The 19,598-nt window shown below is 50.8% G+C and overlaps 1 protein-coding gene and 1 non-coding gene across 2 annotated transcripts; both read right to left on the reverse strand.

Annotated features, from left to right (window-relative positions):
* Positions 1–6,023: 6,023 nt before the first annotated feature.
* Positions 6,024–6,234, reverse strand: LOC115837182. The gene has a single exon (XR_004032200.1). It is a non-coding gene; the product is annotated as a small nucleolar RNA U3 (small nucleolar RNA).
* Positions 6,235–6,429: 195 nt separating this feature from the next.
* Positions 6,430–19,403, reverse strand: SIGLEC11 (sialic acid binding Ig like lectin 11). The gene is made up of 10 exons (XM_030821106.1): positions 19,268–19,403; positions 18,812–19,195; positions 18,396–18,680; positions 18,032–18,079; positions 17,617–17,880; positions 17,287–17,334; positions 16,900–17,157; positions 8,973–9,069; positions 8,561–8,642; positions 6,430–6,943 (listed from the first exon to the last, which is right to left on the reverse strand). The coding sequence occupies exons 1-10, from the start codon at positions 19,341–19,343 to the stop codon at positions 6,677–6,679; spliced, it is 1,809 nt and encodes a 602-aa protein (XP_030676966.1). The 5' UTR covers positions 19,344–19,403; the 3' UTR covers positions 6,430–6,676.
* Between the last annotated feature and the right edge of the window lie 195 nt (positions 19,404–19,598).

The raw sequence follows: 19,598 nt of genomic DNA on the forward strand, positions 1-19,598 counted from the left end.
ATAAAAAAAAACTTAGGAATAAATTTAACCAAGGAAATGAAGGACTTTGACAAGAAAAACTACAAAACACTGATGAAAGAAGCTGAAGATGCAAACAAATGGAAAGGCATCTTGCGCTCATGGATTGGAAGAATATTGTTAAGATAACATTACTACCCAGAGCAACCTATGGATTGAATGCAATCCCTAGCAAGAAACCAATGACGATTTAGAAAAAGCAATCCTAAAATTCGTATGGAACCAAAAAAGCTTGAATAGCCAGAGCAATCCTGGGCAAAAAGAACAAAGCTGGAGGCACCACACTACTTGACTTCAGAATGGATTACAAAGCTATAATAACCACAACAGCATAGTGTTGCTATAAAAACAGACATATAGACCAGTGGAACAGAACAGAGAACCCAGAAATAAACCCACATATTTACAGCCAACTGATTTTCAACGAAGGTGCCAAGAACTTGCATTGGGAAAGGACAGCCTCTTCGATGGATGGTGCTGAGAAAACTGGGTATCCATATGCAGAAGAATGAAACTAGACCCCATCTCTCACCATATACAAAAACCAACTCAAAATGGAATAGAAACATAAGCGTGAGACCTGAAAGTATAAAACTACTAAAATGAAACATAGGAAAAATTATCCAAGACATTGGTCTAGGCAAAGATTTTATGGTTAAGAGTTCAAAAGAACAGGCAACAAAAACAAAAATAGACAGATGGGACTATATTAAACCAAAAGCTTCTACACAGCAAAGGAAACAGCCAATGGAATGAAGAGACAGTATGTTGAATGGGAGACAATATTTGCAAATTATTCATCTGACCAAGGACTAATATCCAGAATATACAAGGAATGCAAACAACTCAACAGCAAAAGAACAACCACATTAAAAAGCAGGCAAAGGACACGAATAGACATTTCTAAAAATAAGACATAATGGTCAGGCATGGTGGCTCATGCCTGTAATCCCAGCACTTTGGGAGGCTGAGGCGGGCGATCACCTGAGGTCAGGAGTTCGAGACCAGCCTGGCCAACATGGTGGAATCCTGTCCCTACTAAAAATATATATAAAAAAATTAGCTGGGCATGGTGGTGCATGCCTGTGGTCCTAGCTACCCAGGGGGCCAAGGCAGGAGACTCGCCTGAACCTGGGAGGTGGAGGTTGCAGTGCACTGAGATCACACTGTTGCATTCCAGCCTGGGTGACAGAATAAGACTCTATCTTAAACAAACAAAAAAAGAAGACATACAAATGGCCAACAGGAATATGAAAAAATATTCTAATCCCTAATCATCGGAGAAATGCAAATAAAAACCACAGTGAGATATCATCTTACCCTGGTTAGAATGGCTATTATAAAAAAGACAAAAAATAACATGCCTGGAAAGATTCCATCCCAGAAAAGGGAACTCTTCTACACTGTTGGTGGAAATGCAAATTAGTGTAGCCATTACAAGAAGAGTATGGCAACTTCTTCAAAAACTAAACCTAGAACTACATATGAGTCAGCAATCCCATTACTGGGTATGTATCCAAAAGAAAGGAAGTCAATATATCAAAAGGATACCTGCACCCCCATGTAGATTACACCACTATTCTTAACAGTAAAGATACGGAATCAACCTAAATGTCTATCCATTTATCTATTTCTTTTATAAGAAAATCCTCTCAGGCTGGGCGCAGTGGCTCACGCCTGTAATCCCAGCACTTTGGGAGGCCAAGGCGGGTGGATCACGAGATCAGGAGATCGAGACCATCCTGGCTAACATGGTGAAACCCCATCTCTACTAAAGATACAAAAAATTAGCCGGGTGTGGTGGTGGGCGCCTGTAGTCCCAGCTACTTGGGAGGCTGAGGCAGGACAATGGCGTGAACCCGGGAAGTGGAGCTTGCAGTGAGCCTAGTTCGCACCACTGCACTCCAGCCTGGGTGACAGAGCGAGACTCTGTCTCGAAAAAAAAAAAAAGTCTTTATCCTCATTGTTTTCACGTTGAGTAGGCTGAGGATGAAGAGGAAGAGGAGAGACTCATTTTGCTGTCTCAGGGGTGGCAGAAGAGGAAGAAAATCTGTGTATAACCCAGTGTAAACTTGTGCTGTTCAAGGGTCAGCTGTACACACACATAGACACACAAAACATGCATAATACAGTTGAATACTACTCAGCCATACGATAAAGAAATCCTGCCATTTGCAACAACAGAAATTAACCCCAAATCAGAGGTAGACAAATACCGTGTGATCTCATGGATGCGTGGAATCCACAGAAGTCAAACTGTCACTGGAGAGTTGTCCAGGTTCTTGGCGTGTTGAACAAAGAATTGAACAAAATGCACAAATCAAGTAACAAAAGAAAATGCAAGGAGGGAAAAACCAACAGAAGAATGGAGTAACAAAAGCAGATTTTTTTTAAGTTCTGGGGTACATGTGCAGGACGTGCAGGTTTGTTTCATAGGTAAACGTGTGCCATGGTGGTTCGCTGCACCTATCAACCCATCACCCAGGTATTAAGCCCAGTATGCATCAGCTGTTTTTCCTAATCCCGTCCCTCCCCTGGCCCCTTGACAGGCCCCAGTGTGTGTTTTTCCCCTCCCTGTGTCCATGTGTTCTCATTGTTCAGCTCCTACTTATAAGTGAGAACATGTGGTGTTTGGCTTTCTGTTCCTGTGTTAGTTTGCTGAGGATAATGGCTTCCGGCTCCATCCATGTCCCTGCAAAGGACATGATCATCCTTTTTTCTGGCTGCATAGTATTCCATGGTGTATATGTACCACATTTTCTTTTTCTTTTTCTTTTTTTTTTTTTTTGAGACAGAGTCTTACTCTGTTGCCCAGGTTGGAGTGCAGTGTTGTAATCTTGGCTCACTGCAACCTCTGCCTCCCGGGTTCAAGCGATTCTCCTGCCTCAGCCTCCTGAGTAGCTGGGACTACAGGCACTCACCACCACACCCGGCTTTTTTGTATTTTTAGTAGAGATGGGGTTTCACCATGTTGGCCAGGATAGTCTCCATCTCTTGACTTCGTGATCCACCTGCCTCGGCCTCCCAAAGTTCTGGGATTACAGGCATGAGCCACTGCGCCCGGCCCACCACGTTTTCTTAATCCAGCTTATCACTGATGGGCATTTGGGTTGATTCCAGGTCTTTGCTATTGTGAATAGAAAAGCACAGATTTATTGAAGACAATTCAGAGTGGGAGTGGGATGGAGCCAGCAGCTCAAGAGCCTCGCCAATTAAGGTTTGTAATAAGCTAGAAGGAACCTGGCAACACCCCAGGTGCCCTTCGGAGGCCTCCAATTGGTTAGATGCTATGAAGGATTGGCTCACGACCAATCAGTGGCCATAGTGGAGACCCGGTCCACAGTCAATCAGAGGCTGATGTGGCTTGTTATCACGGGAGTGAAGGCATGACCTGTATGCCACACCTGCTGCTCTCCTGCCTGTAGGAACTGGCTGCACCTGCTGAACCCCTGTTCCCCTAATCCCCTATTCTCCTGCCACAAAACTCATGGAAACCAAGTAGAATTAGAACCGTGGTTGCTGGGGGCTAGGAGGAGAGAAAAACAGACAGATGTCGGTCAAAGGGTAGAAACTTGCATTTACAAGATGGGGTCAGCCCGGCATGGTGGCTCACACCTGTAATCTTAGCACTTTTGGAGGCTGAGGCGGGAGGATTGCTTGAGGCCAGGACTTTGAGACCAGCCTGGGCAACATAGTGAGATCTCGTTTCTTTCTTTTCTTTTCTAGACAGAGTTTTGCTTTTGGCATCCAGGCTGGAGTGCAATGGCACGATCTCAGCTCACTGCAGCCTCTGCCTCACGGGTTTAAGTAATTCTCCTGCCTCAGCCTCCCTAGTAGCTGGGATTATAGGCACCCGCCACCACGCCCTGCTAATTTTTGTATTTTTAGTAGTGATGGCATGATTACAACATGAGGCACTGTGCCCTGCCGTGAGATCTCGTTTCTACAAAATAAATAAATAGATAAATAAATAAATAATCAGCCGGGTGTGATGGCATGTGCCTGTGGTCCTAGCTACTTAGGAGGCTGAAGTGGGAGGATCACTTGAGCCCAGGAGATTGAGGCTGCAGTGAGCTGTGACTGTGCCACTGCACTCCAGCCTGGATAGCAGAGCGAAACCCTGTCTCAACAACCAACCAACCAACAATCAGTTCTGGGAGTCTACTGGACAGCATGGTGACCATAGTTAACAATACTATATCGCATACTTGAAATTTGTTAACAGAGTACATCCTAAGTGTTTCTGACACACACACACAAAGAGAACTGTGGAGGTGGCTGGGCCTGGTGGCTCACGCCTGTAATCTCAGCACTTTGAGAGGCCGAAAAGGGCAGATCATCTGAGGTCAGGAGTTTGAGATTAGCCTGGCCAACATGGTGAAATCCTGACTCTACTAAAAATACAAAAATTAGCCAGGCATGCTGGCACGCGACTGTAAGCCCAGCTACTCGAGAGGCTGAGGCAGGAGAATCACTTGAAACCCGGGTGGTGGAGGTTGCAGTGAGCTGAGATAGCACCATTGCACTCCAGCCTGGGTGACAGGGCGAGACTTGGTCTCAAAAAACAAAAAGACAAAAAGGAGAGAGATCTATGGAGGTGATGGAACAGGTTAATTGGCAGATTTGTAGTACTCATTTCAGAATGTATACAAACATCAAAACATCATGTTCATGGTAAATATACTCAATTTTTATCTTTCAGTTATGCCTCAAAAATCTGGAAAAAGAAAAAAAAAAACCCTATGGAGTGGAGGAGAAAGAAGCAAGTGGGGCAGAGGGAAAAACGAGCTGAGACACAGACCAACCCCAGAGTCAGCTGAGCCTTCAGAGACTTCTGAGGCTGGAACTGCCCTGCAGAGGCCACCATCAGGGCCAGGATGGTCAGAACTTTATACCTAGTGGGCTCCCCTAAGAAAAGGTGTGACTCAGGCGAGGGCCTCACTGCACACATGCCTCTGTTGGATACTTTATTTATTTATTTTTGAGATAGAGCCTCACTCTAGTTGCCCAGGCTGGAGTGCAGTGGTGCAGTCTCGGCTCACTGCAACCTCTGCCTCTTGGGTTCAAGCGATTCTCCTGCCTCAGCCTCCTGAGTAGCTCAGATTACAGGTGTGCACCACCACGCCCAGCTAATTTTCTTGTATTTTTAGTAGAGATGGGGTTCACCATGTTGGCCAAGATGGCCTCAATCTCCTGATCTTGTGATCCACCTGCCTTGGCCTCCCAAAGTGCTGGGATTACAGGTGTGAGCTACCATGCCCGGCTTTATTTATTTATTTTTGAGACAGAGCCTCACTCTGTTGCCCAGGCTGGGGTGCAGTGGTGCAATCTCAGCTCACTGCAACCTCTGCCTCCTGAGTTCAAGTGATTCTTGTGCCTCAGCCTCCTGAGTAGCTGGGTCTACAGGTGTACACAACCACATCTGGCTAATTTTTGTATTTTTGGTAGATATGGGCTTTCATCATGTTGGCCAGGCTGGTCTTGAACTCCTGACCTCATGTGATCTGCCTGCCTTGGCCTCCCAAAGTGCTGGGATTACAGGTGTGAGCCACTGCGCCCAGCCTGGATGCTTTATTTTAATGACTTCCTTTCTGTCCCACTACAGCCCTGTAATTTAGGCTTATTGTGTCCATTTTACTGAGCAGTAAGATGACTTGCTCAAACTCAGGCTTTATTTATTCATTTATTTATTTAGAGACAGAGTCTCACTCTGTTGCCCAGGCTGGAGTGCAGTGGGACGATCTCAGCTCACTGCAACCTCTGCCTCCCAGGTTCAACCAATTCTCTGCCTAGTCTCCTGAGTAGCTGGGATTATAGGCGCCCACCACCATGCCCAGTTAATTTTTGTATTTTTAGTAGAGACAAGGTTTCACTATCTTGCCCAGGCTGGTCTTGAACTTCTCACTTGTGATCCACCCACCTCAGCCTCCCAAAGTGTTGACATTACAGGCGTGAGCCACCACGCCCAGCCTTTTTTTTTTTTTTTTTTAAATGTTAAAATGGGAACCACTCGGACTTGGTTCTCTCACTCTCCCTCTTCTGAAGGAAGAGAATGGTCATCAACGGGGAATGGCAGTTGCAGCAAACAACTTCAGGAGCTGGCTTCTCCTTCTGGAGAGCACCCTGTGCCTCCTCTGCCTGGTTTCTGTGCTTTACACGTCCAGAGATGCTTCTGTAGTAATGAACCATAGACACAATGCCTCCAAGTGTCATCTTCAAACTCACTCTGAATTGAAAGTGTAATCTTCAGCCAGCTGTGGTGGCTCATGTCTGTAATCCCAGCACTTTGGGAGGCAGAGGCAGGCAGATTGCTTGAGTCCAGGAGTCCGAGACCAGCCTGGGAAACACGGCAAAACCCTGTCTCTACTAAAAATATAACAATGAGCCTGGCATGGTGGCTCACAATTGTAGTCCCAGCTACTCAGGAGGCTGAAATGGGAGGATTACTTCAACCTGGCAGGTTGAGGCTACAGTGAGCTGAGATTGCACCATTGGACTCTGGCCTGGAGGACAAAGTGAGACCCTGTCTCAAAAAAAGTATAATCTTCAAACTCAAGCTCTTCATTGGGAATGGGGCTGAAATCTGAGTCGCGTTCTGGCCGTCACACCAGCGTGACTCCCACATACTTGCTGGTGCCCTGTTTCCATGGAGAACTCTTCACTCTGGAACCATCCCTGACGTCTCCCTCTCCAACTGAAGCCCAAAGCCTGGGCCCCTCAGGGGCCGTTCCTTGTGGATCTTGATCTCTGAGTACTCGGTGGTGCTGGGGGCCTCCTGGTCCGCAGGCTCCCAGAGCCTCAGCCCCTGGAAGCTCAGGGAGGCGTAGTGGAGCTCCTGCTCTTCCCCCTCCCCCGGGGTAGGGGTGGCTGCACCTGGGGGCGGGTGGTCTTGGGAGCTGCCTGCCGAGCATTCATGCTGGTGACCCTGAATGCAGGGGAGAAAGGGGGTCAAATTAGGGTCATGGGGGCTAAGCGATAGCAAGGAGGATGCACAAGAGGATCTGGAAGCTGAGCATTTCCTGTTTCACCTACTCATTCCACAAAGGTCGGCTGGGCCCTCATTCATTCACTCATTCATTCATTCACTCATTCAGCAAATATTTGAGAACAATAACATCTGGCTCTTGGTAATTCACTGCCAGGCTCATAAAATCCTCACCACAATCCACTGGGGAGACACTATTGTCCCCATGATCAGATGGAGAAATGGGGGCTGAGTAAATACCCCAAACCCACACATCTTAAGCAGTGGTCAGGCCAGGATTCACGTCCAGGTCTCTCTGACTCCAGTGCCTGCTGCCTTATGGAACAGCGCCCCCGTGCCAGCCCCTGGATATTCCTGGGGGAACTAGGGAGACACTATCCCTGACCTCAGGCAGCTTGCAGTGTGGAAGGAGAAGCAGATGTTAAAGCTATAGTCAATCAAGTTACTATCTAATTGCAAATTATGAGTGGATGCCCAGGAAGGAGGAGGTGTGAGAAAGACAGGGATTTGCTCGGACCTAGACTGACCTCAGGGACCTCGGAAGATCTACTCGGACACAGTTGTGAAATTGAGCTAGGAGCCCAGGAAAGAAAGGAAGTAAAGGATTCACCTTGCCCAGAGAAAGGTTCAACTGTTTGTGCCCAGGCACTGGGAAGGAACCTCTAATGTAGGGCCTTGGAATATCCTGCTGGTAGGAGCATCCCTGTTGACCTGGGACCACAAACCAGGCCACATAGTTTATGCCAGCACCGGGACTTACAGTGGGGCCTACATAGCATCAGTTTGGCTCTGCAGGGGCTGAGGAACTGAGGTCAGTGGCAGGTCCCCTATGCCTGCGTGACCCACTCCCAGTGAACCCTGGACCCAGGCTTGGTGGAGCTTCCGGGATGGGTGGTGCCCTGATGCTCCATGCATCTGTCACACTTCCTTGCTGGGAGAAGTGGGTGCTGTCCCCATGGCTCCACTGGGAAAGGCCACCAGAAGCTGTGGGTTTGGTATCTCCTGGACCTGCCCCGAGCACCTCTTCCTGTCCATGATTTTCATCTGTGTCGGTCACTGTATAAACCATCAACATGACGATCACAGCTCTCAGTGAGTCCTGTGAGTCCTAGGTGTTATCCAACCTCAGAGTGGTCATGGGGACCCCACAACTGTGGCTGGTGTCAGAAGTGACGATGGGGACCCTTAGCTTTGTAGTAGACAATAGTTATCTGGGGAAAGGACTCTCTGGCATCCTGTGTTGAGGAGGAGAGATAGGAGGGAGGGCAAAGGAGTCGGGGGTCCAGGGGGAAATAAGGAGTGAGATGGAGGGTCCACTGGATCTGAGTACAGGCAGAGTATGGACAGGCTTGGGGGCCCTTGGTTCTGGGAGGAGACGTAGGGAGCAGTGGGGAGGGCACCTCCCAGATCATGGGACTTAGGACTGCATTGATGGGGACCTGGAAGCAAAACCTTATTTGGGGCACAGTGATTCTGCAAGTCACCAAGGGGAGTACCCATGGCCATCCAGGAAAGGGGAACAGCCGGGGCCCCAGCAGACAGAGGCTGGGCTCTCACCTGGGAGATGGGCCCCAGGGCGGAGGGCACGTCCTGCTCAGCTGCTGCCCTCTTGCGAGCTTCCTTCCTGCAGGTCTTCACCCTGAGGGAGGAGGCAGTGCCCTTCAGCCTCCAAGGTGGTCCAGAGCCTGGGGAAACTGCTGCCCACATGGCTTAGCAGAGGCTGGAAGGCTGCGAGGCCAGTAGGGTGGGGACATATCCCCGGGGTGACTTCCACAGTGAGAACTGGGGACCGTCATAGATGGCCCAGATCAGGGCTCTGGAGCAGACCCCTGCTCTATCCTCTTGCCCAAGGCCCAGTTCTCACACCCACTGCCCCAGCTAGATTCCTGCGGCTGGGACTGTCTGGCATTCTAGAACCCTCACCCTTCCCACACCCTGCATTGCCTGCCCTCCCAGGGATGACGCTTACCTGAAGACGACGAGGCAGGAACAGAAAGCGAGTAGGGCAGTGACGCCAGCTCCCAGGGCAGCCCCCAGGCCAAGTCCTCCCCCATGCTCCAGCTTCCCTGCATGGGAGCAGGGTTTGGGGTGGTGCCCTCCTAGCCCCGAGACCCTCCTGCCCCTTCCTCCCACAGACCTAGAGCTCTCGGATTCTTCATCCCCAACTGAGGCAGAAATTTAAAAATAAATATGCATTCATTCACTCCAAGAAAAGTAATGGGCAAGGAAAGGGTTAAAAAAAAGAACAAGTTTTCCTCTGCTTAGCAAGCTCACCTCAAGGACAGTTGTAAGATAATACTGTTTAAAAAGCCAAGGCCAAAGGAATAGGCTCCAGACACACCCCCTTCCAGAGCAAGGTTGAAGGAAAAAAAGAAAGAAAAACAAATTCCTGGGCCAGGTGCGGTGGCTCATGCCTGTAATCCCAGCACTTTGGGAGGCCGAGGTGGGTGGATCATGAGGTCAGGAGATCGAGACCACGGTGAAACCCCGTCTCTACTAAAAATACAAAAAATTAGCCGGGCGCGGTGGCCGGCGCCTGTAGTCCCAGCTACTCTGGAGGCTGAGACAGGAGAATGGCATGCACCCGGGAGGCGGAGCTTGCAGTGAGCCAAGATCGCGCCACTGCACTCCAGCCTGGGCGACAGAGCGAGACTCCATCTCAAAAAAAAAAAAAAAAAAAATAGAAAAACAAATTCCTTTACTGTTACTCCTTTCCCTGGCTTCTTAAGCATAACTATGTTTTACAAATGTCTGTATTTAGCCAGTTTTTTTTTTCTTTTGATACAGCTACAAGGCCACCAGCTATGCAAGACCACAAGTTATGCTATACTATAAATTATGGGACCTATCATATAATTAACTGCTCATAAAAACCCCGCTCTGTTTTTGTTTAATGCTCAGCTTTTTAGATGTAAGTCCACTGAGCCGGTGTGCACCTAAAATAAACAATCCTCCCGTTCTCCGTATCGGTCTCCGTATCGGTCTCTCCGGTCCTCCGTTTCCGGCGGCATTTTTGGCGACCACAAAGGGACCAGAGATGGTAGGTTTACTGCCTCCTTTGCCTCTGGGGGCTGGAGCCCTGGGCCTCAGGAGACCTGTGACCCCAGGTGCCACTGGGAGAACTTCGGCCTGGAGGAGAAATCAGCTATCCCCTGAGCTGGCGCCCCCTACCCAGCAGTGCAACAAAACCTGAAAGGAGCTGCAGAACGATTTCAGAAACAGTGCACTTCAGGAACCACAATAAGCTTTTGGGGCCCAAGGCAGGACCTATCCCATAGGGACAGAAGGGGAGCCTGATCACTTCCTGGGGTGTGCCTAATAGTCCGACCCAGACGGGCTGTGGGCGGCGAGAGTGGTTCGTCAATTTGGATGAAACTCACACCCCAACCTACGCAGGACGCGAGAATGGCTCGCTAAGTCGATTAGGAAAAGGAAACTGGAGGTAGTGAGAGTGGCTCGCCACCCCAACTGAGAAACTGGAGGTGGCGAGAGTGGCTTACCACCCTAATTAGGAACATAGGAACTGGGAGTGGGGAAGTGTGTAACAGTGTGTAAATGAAGAGGCCTAATTAGGCTCATCAGCCGCAAAATGGGAAGTCACAATTCTCTTAGTGTGGACTGTGTGCTCTGAGCAAAGTGTGGGACTAAGACTAGTGGTGATCTGCATATGGCTAATAGGAGCTGATCTGCATACGGCTAATAGGAGCTGCCCTATGGCTCAGAGTTGTAGCAGGAATAAGCAACTCTCCAAAGCCAAGTAGTGTCTGAAAACTCCCGTAATAGGAGACGGTATAGTTGGCCGAAACTACAGGAAGAGTGAGTGCGCTGCGCCGTAAAGGAAGGAATAGAAGGAAAGTCCATCAAAACTTACTCCATTGAAGTGCATGTTACAAAACTTTAAGAAAGGCTTTGTAGGGGATTATAAAGTTAAGCTAACCCCCCAGAGGTTGAGAACTCTTTTTGAATTAGAATGACTTTCTTTTGATGTTGGATGGCTGACGGAAGAAACTGTAGACTAGGAAACAATTGGCCATGTATTAAAGATGGTGATAGGGGTCTGAGGACAGCCTGAGTATCCCGATCCATTTCCTTATATTGATTCATGGTTAAATACAGCACAGACAAGACCAACCTGGATCCAGCCCTGTTTAGCAGCTTATTGCGAAACACTTGTAGCCCGAGCCAAAAATAAAAGTAAGAGCAGCTTCGCCGACTGACCCAAAGTTAAAAGAAAAACCCCAGAAAGAGCAAGAGAAGCCAGTTTTGCAATAGCTGCCAGAGGCAACAGAAATTCCTCCTCCATAGGCTGGGGCCTACCCCCCTTTACTGAGGCCAACAGCCCTCCAGGAACCAAATTCAGAAGCTAGCATGCCCTGAGTCTGACCCTGAAGGGAAGGATTGGAGCCTCAAAAGGCCAGGGAAGGAAGTCAAAATAGTCAAGCAGGCAGTCTCAGATTTGGCCCTGCTCGAGCTCTGCAAATGCCTGTCAGGGAGACGTGAGGACCCACTTATTATAGTAACCAAGGCCAGGTTCGGGGGGGCAACGGACCTTCATCTATCAGCCCTTTTCGACTACTGAGCTACTGATCTACTAAACTGGAAACACCATACTCCCTCCTACACGGAGAAGCCCCAAGCTCTTACAGATCTGATGCAATCCATCTTTCTGACACACAATCCAACCTGGCCAGATTGCAGGCAGCTTTTCCTAACATTATTTAACACTAAAAAGCACAGGAGAGTAACACAGGCAGCTCTCCGCTGGCTAAAACCCCATGCACCAGCAGATGCAGTGAATGCTCAGGCATACACTCAAGGTCAGTTCTCAGACCAAGATCCCAACTGGGACCCAGAGGATGCAACTCAGCTTCAGCGTGTGCAGAGGTACCAAGAGACACTTCTGCAAGGGATAAAAGCTGGTGGAAAGAAGGCAGTTAATATAATAAAAAATTTCAAAAGTGCTTCAGAGAGCTGACGAGACCCCAAGTCAGTTTTATAAAAAACTTTGTGAAGCATTTCGGCCTTTCACCCCGTTTGACCCCGAGGCTGCTGAAAATCAGCGCATGGTAAACACAGCATTTGTAGGGCAAGCCCAGGGTGACATCAAGCGGCAGCTGCAGGCATGAATGCCACCCAGCTTATAAAAGTGACCACCAAGATGTACATTAACTATGACCAGGAACAAAACGGGAAAGAGCAAAAGCAACAAGCGAGGCACCAAGCAGCTAGGCACACCAAGGGTTTAGTCCCTCTCCTCAGCCCGGCTCTACCTGGAAAAAGAGAGGGGTGGGGACTGGCCCCGGAAAAAAAAACAAAAAAAAAAAAAATAGAAAGGCATAATTCTTACAACCTGCAGCAGGCATCTACTAAGCCTCTGGGCTGATAACGGTCCGGGGTGGACTATGGCTGTGCAGATCCTACCTAGCCCAAAAAAGTAAGTGTGAAAAAGGAAAAAAGAAAAATCAGACAGAAACAGGAAAGACAGATGGCAGTGCGTGTGTGCACGGGGGTGGGACCCACGCCGTAGCCCGGTCCCACTGGCCAGCTGTAGGAGCAGGAGAACTCAGGAAGGAAAAAGGAAGCAGAACATAGGCTTAAAAAAAAAAGGCCAATCTGTTGGCAGCAGCCCTCATAAAAAGAAAAATTAGCAGGCCGGGCATGGCAGCTCACACATGTAATCCCAGCACTCTGGGAGGCCGAGGTGGGCAGATCACAGGGTCAGGAGATCGAGACCATCGGCTAACATGGTGAAACCGCGTCTCTACTAGAAATACAAAAAATTAGCCGGGCGTGGTGGCGGGCGCCTGTAGTCCCAGCTACTCAGAGAGGCTGAGACAGGAGAATGGCATGAACCCGGGAGGCGGAGCTTGCAGTGAGCCGAGATTGCACCACTGCACTCCAGCCTGGGCGACAGAGCGAGACTCCGTCTCAAAAAAAAAGAAAGAACGAAAAATTAGCAATGTGAAAGGAGGTGGACAGAGACGTGGACATGGAAAAGGTCAAGTTAGGCAGGGATTTAAGAGCCGACCAAGGCTATAGAGGGATCAATGTGCAAAATGCAAAAAGAAAGGCCACTGGAAGGAAAAATGTCCAGAAGGCAATAAGGGAAATGGCCAAGGCTGCGAGACAAAGAAGCCATGGGCCAAGGGCTGCTCCACCTTAGAGGAACCAAATACTGATCTGATCGGGCTGGCAGGAGCTGAAGGATGTGAGGACTAGGACAGACCAGGCTCCTTCTCATTAGGCCTCTCAGAGCCCATGGTCACATTAAAAGTTGAAGGCAGCAAAATTCTGCTGTATCTGGATTCCATGTTTCTCACTGATGGCTAAGCCATTATATAAAGTTACAAAGCGGGGGGAAAAAATCCCCTCCTCGTCTGTAATCCCAGCACTTTGGGAGGCTGAGGCGGGCGGATCACGAGGTCAGGAGATCGAAACATGGTGAAACCCTGTCTCTACTAAAAATACAAAAAATTTGCCAGGTATGGTGGCGGGCGCCTGTAGTCCCAGCTACTGAGGAGGCTGAGGCAGGAGAATCGCTTGAATTTGGGAGGCGGAGTTTGCAGTGAGCTGAGATCGCACCACTTCACTCCAGCCTGGGTGAGTGAGATTCCATCGCAAACAAACAAACAACCCTCCTCTGGAAAACTGAACAGCAAAAGAAGCCAAGCCTTATGAAAACTTGCTTATAAGCCAGGTGCGGTGGTTCATGCCTGTAATCCCAGCACTTTGGGAGGCCGAAGTGGGCGGATCACCTGAGGTCAGGAGTTCGAGACAAGTCTGACCAACCTGGAGAAACCTGTCTCTACTAAAAATACAAAATTAGCTGGGCATGGTGGTGGGCACCTGTAATCCCTGCTACTTGGGAGGCTGAGGCAGGAGAATCGCTTGAACCCGGGAGGTGGAGGTTGCAGTGAGCTGAGATCGTGCCATTGCACTACAGCCTGGGCAACAAGAGCGAAACTCTGTCTCAAAAAAAAAAACAAAAAACTTGCTTATAAACTTTACCAAAATGCTCATGCCTGTAATCCCAGCACTTTGGGAGGCTGAGGCGGGCGGATCACCTGAGGTTAGGAGTTCAAGACCAGCCTGACCAACATGGAGAAACTCCGTCTCTACTAAAAATACAAAATTAGCTGGGTGTGGTGGCGCACACCTGTAACCCCAGCTACTTGGGAGGCTGAGGCAGGAGAATTGCTGGAACTCGGGAGCAGGAGGTTGCAGTGAGCCAAGATCTTGCCACTGCACTCCAGCCTGGGTGCAAGAGCGAAACTCTGTCTCAAAAAAAAAAAAAAGGTGATCTCCGGGAACTAAAGGAATTAACCTTAAAAAAGCAAATGCAGGCTTTAAAAATAGCCATGCAAAGTGTTCGTAGTTAGGTACATGAAAGAATGCCTATAAGCCTGACATGCCTTTAAACCTAGAAACTTTGTTTAAGTTAAAAAGTAAAACCCAACCTCTCTAGGACCCATGGGGGATGGGCCCCATACTGTAATCTTGTCTACTCCCGCCGCTGTTAAAGTTGCAGGGGTTGGCCGGGCGCAGTGGCTCACACCTGTAATCCCAGCACTTTGGGAGGCCGAGGCGGGCGGATCACGAGGTCAGGAGATCGAGAACATCCTGGCTAACATGGTGAAACCCTGTCTCTAGTAAAAATACAAAAAAATTAGCCGGGAATGGTGGCAGGCGCCTGTAGTTCCCAGCTACTCGGGAGGCTGAGGCAGGAGAATGGCATGAACCTGGGGGGCAGAGCTTGCAGTGAGCAGAGATCGCGCCACTGCAGTCCAGCCTGGGCGACAGAGTGAGACTCCATCTCAAAAAAAAAAAGTTGCAGCAGTTGTACCTTGGATCCACCACAGTCAGCTGAAACTGGCAGCTTTAGACAAGTGAACCAGCCAGTGCGACCCAGACCATCTGACCTGGCTGATCTCACAATGAGACTGAGTTACTGCTGAGGACGATAGCCCTGCTCTGGTCACTCCGGAAGCTGACCAGTCTACGCACGGCTGAAGCTTAAGGAAACAACAAACCTTACGCTAGTCACACACCAAAAGCTGACTAGTCTATGCACGGCCGAAGCTTAAGGATTCATCAAGCAAATAAATGTGGTTAAAAATCTTAGAACTAGTAGTTTTCCTGTACTACTAACTGTTTTATTATTGTTCTGTCATTGTGCTTAACCTCCTTCCGCAGGCAAGGACCTTTTCTGTTCTTGTTGGGTATAAATATGCTGTACATTGTTTTGCTGTTGTTACCCCTTTAACCATGCTCAAAGAAGCACCTATAAAAAGGTGTCCCCACTGTACACATGCTACCTGGCAAGGGAATAGTATAACTAGAACTTTATTGTATCATGCTTATTTTAATCCCAGCACTTTGGGAAGCCGGGGCAGGCAGATCACGAGGTCAGGAGATCAAGACCTTCCTGGCTAACAAGGTGAGATCCCGTCTCTACTAAAAATACAAAAAATTAGCCGGGCGTGGTGGCGGGCGCCTGTAGTCCCAGCTACTTGGGAGGCTGAGGCAGGAGAATGGCGTGAACCCGGTAGGTGGAGCTTGCAGTGAGTCGAGATTGCGCCACTGCACTCCAGCCTGGGCGACAGAGCGAGACTCCGTCTCAAAAAAAAAAACAAAACAAACAAACAAAAAAACAGAACTCTTTCTATGCCTAGCAAGCTCTCTTCAAGGACAGGTATAAAATAACACTTTAAAAAGCCAAGGCCAAAGGAATGGGCTCCAGACACACCCCTTCCAGAGCAAGGTTAAAAAAAAAAAAAAAGACAAATTCTTTTACTCCTTTCCCTGGCTTGTTAAGCATAATTATGTTTTATAAATGTCTGTATTTAACCAGTTGTTGTTTTTCTTTTGACACAGCTACAAGGCCACAAGTTATGCAGTACATAATCAACTGGTTTTGTTGTACTTTTTTAAGTCCTCTTATAAAGACCTTGCTTTGTCTGAGGGCGGTGGCTCACGCCTGTAATCTCAGCACTTTGGGATGTCCAGGTGGGTGGATCACAAGGTCAGGAGTTCGAGACCAGCCTGGCCAATATGGTGAAACCCTGTCTCTACTAAAAATACAAAAACATTAGCTAGACGTGGTGGCACATGCCTATAATCCCAGCTACTCGGGAGGCTGAGGCAGGAGAATTGCTTGAATCCAGGAGGCAGAGCTTGCAGTGAGCCGAGATCACGCCACTGCACTCCAGCCTGGGTGACAGAGGGAGACTCCCTCTCAAAAAACAAAACAAAACAAAACAAAAAAACAAAAAACCCCTTCTTTGTCTTTATTTAATGCTCAGCTTTTGAAATGTAAATCCACTAAGCTGGTACTTAACTTAAATAAACAATCCTCCTGTTCTCCATATTGCTCTCTCTGTTCCTCAGTTTCCCGCAACAACCACCAGCCACAGAGCAGGGACTTTGTCCCCATCCCTTCCCACCACGCCCAGCCCCTCTCCCCACAACCTTGAACCTTCATCTTTCTAGGATCCTGTCTCCTTTCTCCCTGAAACTCAGCCCCCCACAGTCCCCTCACCTGGTAGCAGCTGGAAGATGGAGCCACTCCGGGCCCCGTGGACGTTCCAGGCCTCACAGCTGAGCCTGGGGCCGGAGCTGAGCCCTCCATGGAGGCTCAGGGAGCCGTTGGCCCAGGGCCCGGCTGAGCTGGGGGTGACCTCGAAGGAGTCCTGGCTGCTGTTCCCCTCCAGCAGCTCCTCCCCAAGCCACTAGTGCAGAGAGGGGGCCAGGCTGGCTTGGGAGGAGCAGCTGCAATGCAGACCCTCAGCCTCCCAGAAGCAGGAGGGGCCCAGCAGCTGTGGGGGTCTGAGGGGAGGAAGGAAAGGACTCAGAAGGGGCCCCTTCCTGGGACCCAGGTGTCCCCTTTCCCCACTCACAGTGCACGGAGAGGCTGAGAGAGACGTGCTGGGAGCCCAGCGGGTGCCAAGCGTGGCAGGTGAACTCTCCTTCGTGCTCCATTTGAACGCGTGGCAGCTCCAGGACCCCAGGGTCTGAGGGCTGGGGGGAGCCCACGGTCTGTCCCCTCCGGGTCCAGCTCAGCCTGGCTGGGGGGCTGCTGTGGGTGACACAGACCAGGCGCAGGCTTTGGCCCTCCAGGACCGGGAGGGATGTGCCGTTCCCGAGGTTTTCCAGGACTAGGGAAGCAAGAGGCAGAATCGATGTGCAGCTCAGGGCTCAGGGACCCTCCTGCGTGGGGACCCTCCAGACGCCTGGGCCCCCAATTCGGCACCGAGAGGCCCTGGCTCCTCTGTCCCCTTTCCTACCTGTCCTGTTTGCTTGGGAAACCATCACTCTCAGGTTCTCTGGAGGATCTGAAATAGAGATGGGGGACCAGCTCTAGACGGACCAGGGGCTTCCCTCTGGTCAAAGGGAAGCGTCCTGGACACTGAGGTGGGGGAAGTGGGCGGGACAGAAGGGCAGGGCAGAATCACCCACTGAGTCCCAGACACAAACTGCCTGAGGGTCTACACAGGTAAGAATATCAGTCCCTGAGACCTGGGACTCTAGGCCCCCTCAGCTCTGGGACACTGAGCTCAGCCCCTGTATCCCTTTGCCCTCCCAGTGGACTCCAGGCCCCTGCTGGGCACACTCACACTGCACAGAGAGGTCCAGGGCTCGCTGCTGGGAGCCAAGCCTGTTCTCTGCTCGGCAGATGTAGCGCCCTGAATCCCCGGCCTTCACCCCGGGCAGCTCCAGCCCCAGGGTTCTGGGGCCCCAGGGGTGGGACGAGGAGAGGACTCTGTCCTGCAGGACCCAGCTCAGCGTGGCAGGGGGCTGGCTGTCAGCAGCACAGAGGAGCCGCAGGAACTGGCCTTTCTGAACTTCCAGGTATATGACATTTCCCTGGAGTTCCAGGGCTGAAGACAGGGAGAGAGAGAGGGTCGGAGTGGAGAGAGAGAATGAGAGAGGCGGGGGGCGCTGCAAAGAGGACCACATCCCCTCAACCCCCTGAAGCCTTTTCATCCCTAAAGAGGACTGGCCCAGCCCCAGCCCGAAGGCCCTCAGTACCTGACGTGTTGTCACGCGAAATGCTGATAATAAGGTCTCTGGGGGCGTCTGCAACAAGATTGTGAGCTGGCTTCAGGGAGGGACAATTTGTTCCTCACACCTGGAAAAATCTCCCTCAGGGAAAAGAAAGTGGGAACATCCCAGGATAGACAAGTGACAACCAGCGCCGGGGCTCACACATGTGGACAGAGGATCAGAAGCCATTCCCATCCCCCTCCCAGGGCTGAGCTGGCATCCTGGGACCCCACAGCTTCCTCTCCCTGGATGCTCCTGAGCTGGGAGCCGCTCACTGCCCCTCTGGGCTCCTCCACCTCCCCACCTACCAGGTCTGCCTGCATGCCCCACCCTCCCAGGCCACACTCACAGGCCACGCGGAGTCGGACGGTCCTCTGTGCGCTCACACCCTTTCTGAAGAAGTCCACGTGGCAGGTGAGGTCGGTGTCGTGGTCCTGGGGGCTGGGCGTGAAGCTGAGCACCGAGAAGTGGGAGGTGCTTGGTCTGGTTCTTCTCGGGGAGAGGGCAGCCCCCGTCCAGGAGAAAGAAGGGGCTGGACATTTCTTGAAAGCCCAGTTAAACACGCAGATGACCGTCACCGTCTGCCCGGGCTCCAGGGTCTCAGGGATGTAGACATCAGGCTTCTGAGTCAGGGCTGGGACAGAGACCGGGGTGGGGGGTTCCAGTGCTGCAGGGGTCCCTGAGAGCCCTCTCTGCTCAGCCCATAGCCTGTCCCCAGGGTCCCTCCCCAGTGTGACAGGCAGGGGTTCCCACCCCATTCCATACCTGTTACTTTGAGAAAGAACCCATTGTTCATGAAACTATATCTCACATAGCTTCCTCTCTCCACCCGAAAGAAGTACCATGCCTCATCCTCCCTCTGCGCGTCTCTGATCACCAAGGAGCAGCTCCCCTTGCCGGGATCCCCAGTGAGCTGGAATCGGTCCCGGGTGCTCATTTCCACCTCTCGACTCTGGTTGTTTGTGGCCACAGGAGCACCCGTCTTTGGGTTGGTCACTCTTTTGAACCAGTAGCCATAAGCAGCAGCAGACTCGTCCCAGCCATCCCAGGGGTAGGAGAGGTTGCAAGGCACGATGACACACAGGCCCTCCTGCACCGTCACCTGCCTCTGCACTTGAAGACTGTAACTGGGATCCTTGTTCAGGGACCCTGGGGAGATACAGAGGCTCAGCGGCAGCCCCAGCCCCTGCCTGGGACCCCCCCAGCCGCCGACTCACTCACCCGCCCCCAGCATGGGCAGCAGCAGCGGCAGCAGCAGCATCTCTGGGCTCTGGGGCCGGGCCTGTCCCGGGACCATCTGGTTTCTGGGCCGGCCTGGCTGGGAAGGAAACTCCTCCAGCAGGAAGCCTGGTGGAGGGGCAGTGACCATCTGCAGAGGAGGAGCCTCAGGAACCCCAATGTCCTGAAAGCTCCCCTCCCAACTTCTCCTTTCACAGGGGAAGCAGCAGGGCAGAGGGCATGAGGACCAGCCCCAAACCAGGAAGGAGCCACCCTGGCCAGCCTCGGAGGTGGGCAGTGCTAGGAGGGGACTGTCAGGGGACACAGGTGAGTC

This window comes from Nomascus leucogenys, chromosome 10 (genome assembly GCF_006542625.1).
Source record: "Nomascus leucogenys isolate Asia chromosome 10, Asia_NLE_v1, whole genome shotgun sequence".
In the NCBI taxonomy this organism is placed as follows: domain Eukaryota; kingdom Metazoa; phylum Chordata; class Mammalia; order Primates; family Hylobatidae; genus Nomascus; species Nomascus leucogenys.

What these genes read in the sequence shown, in the direction of transcription:
- SIGLEC11 (XM_030821106.1), bottom strand. Translation starts at nt 19,343, where the DNA reads ATGGTCCCGGGACAGGCCCGGCCCCAGAGCCCAGAGATGCTGCTGCTG. An exon ending in CGTCCGACTCCGCGTGGCCT is followed by an intron (nt 18,080 to 18,395) that starts GTGAGTGTGGCC and finishes ATCTTGTTGCAG; the next exon opens with ACGCCCCCAGAGACCTTATT. An exon ending in TCCTGCCTCGTCGTCTTCAG is followed by an intron (nt 8,643 to 8,972) that starts GTAAGCGTCATC and finishes CTCCTCCCTCAG; the next exon opens with GGTGAAGACCTGCAGGAAGG.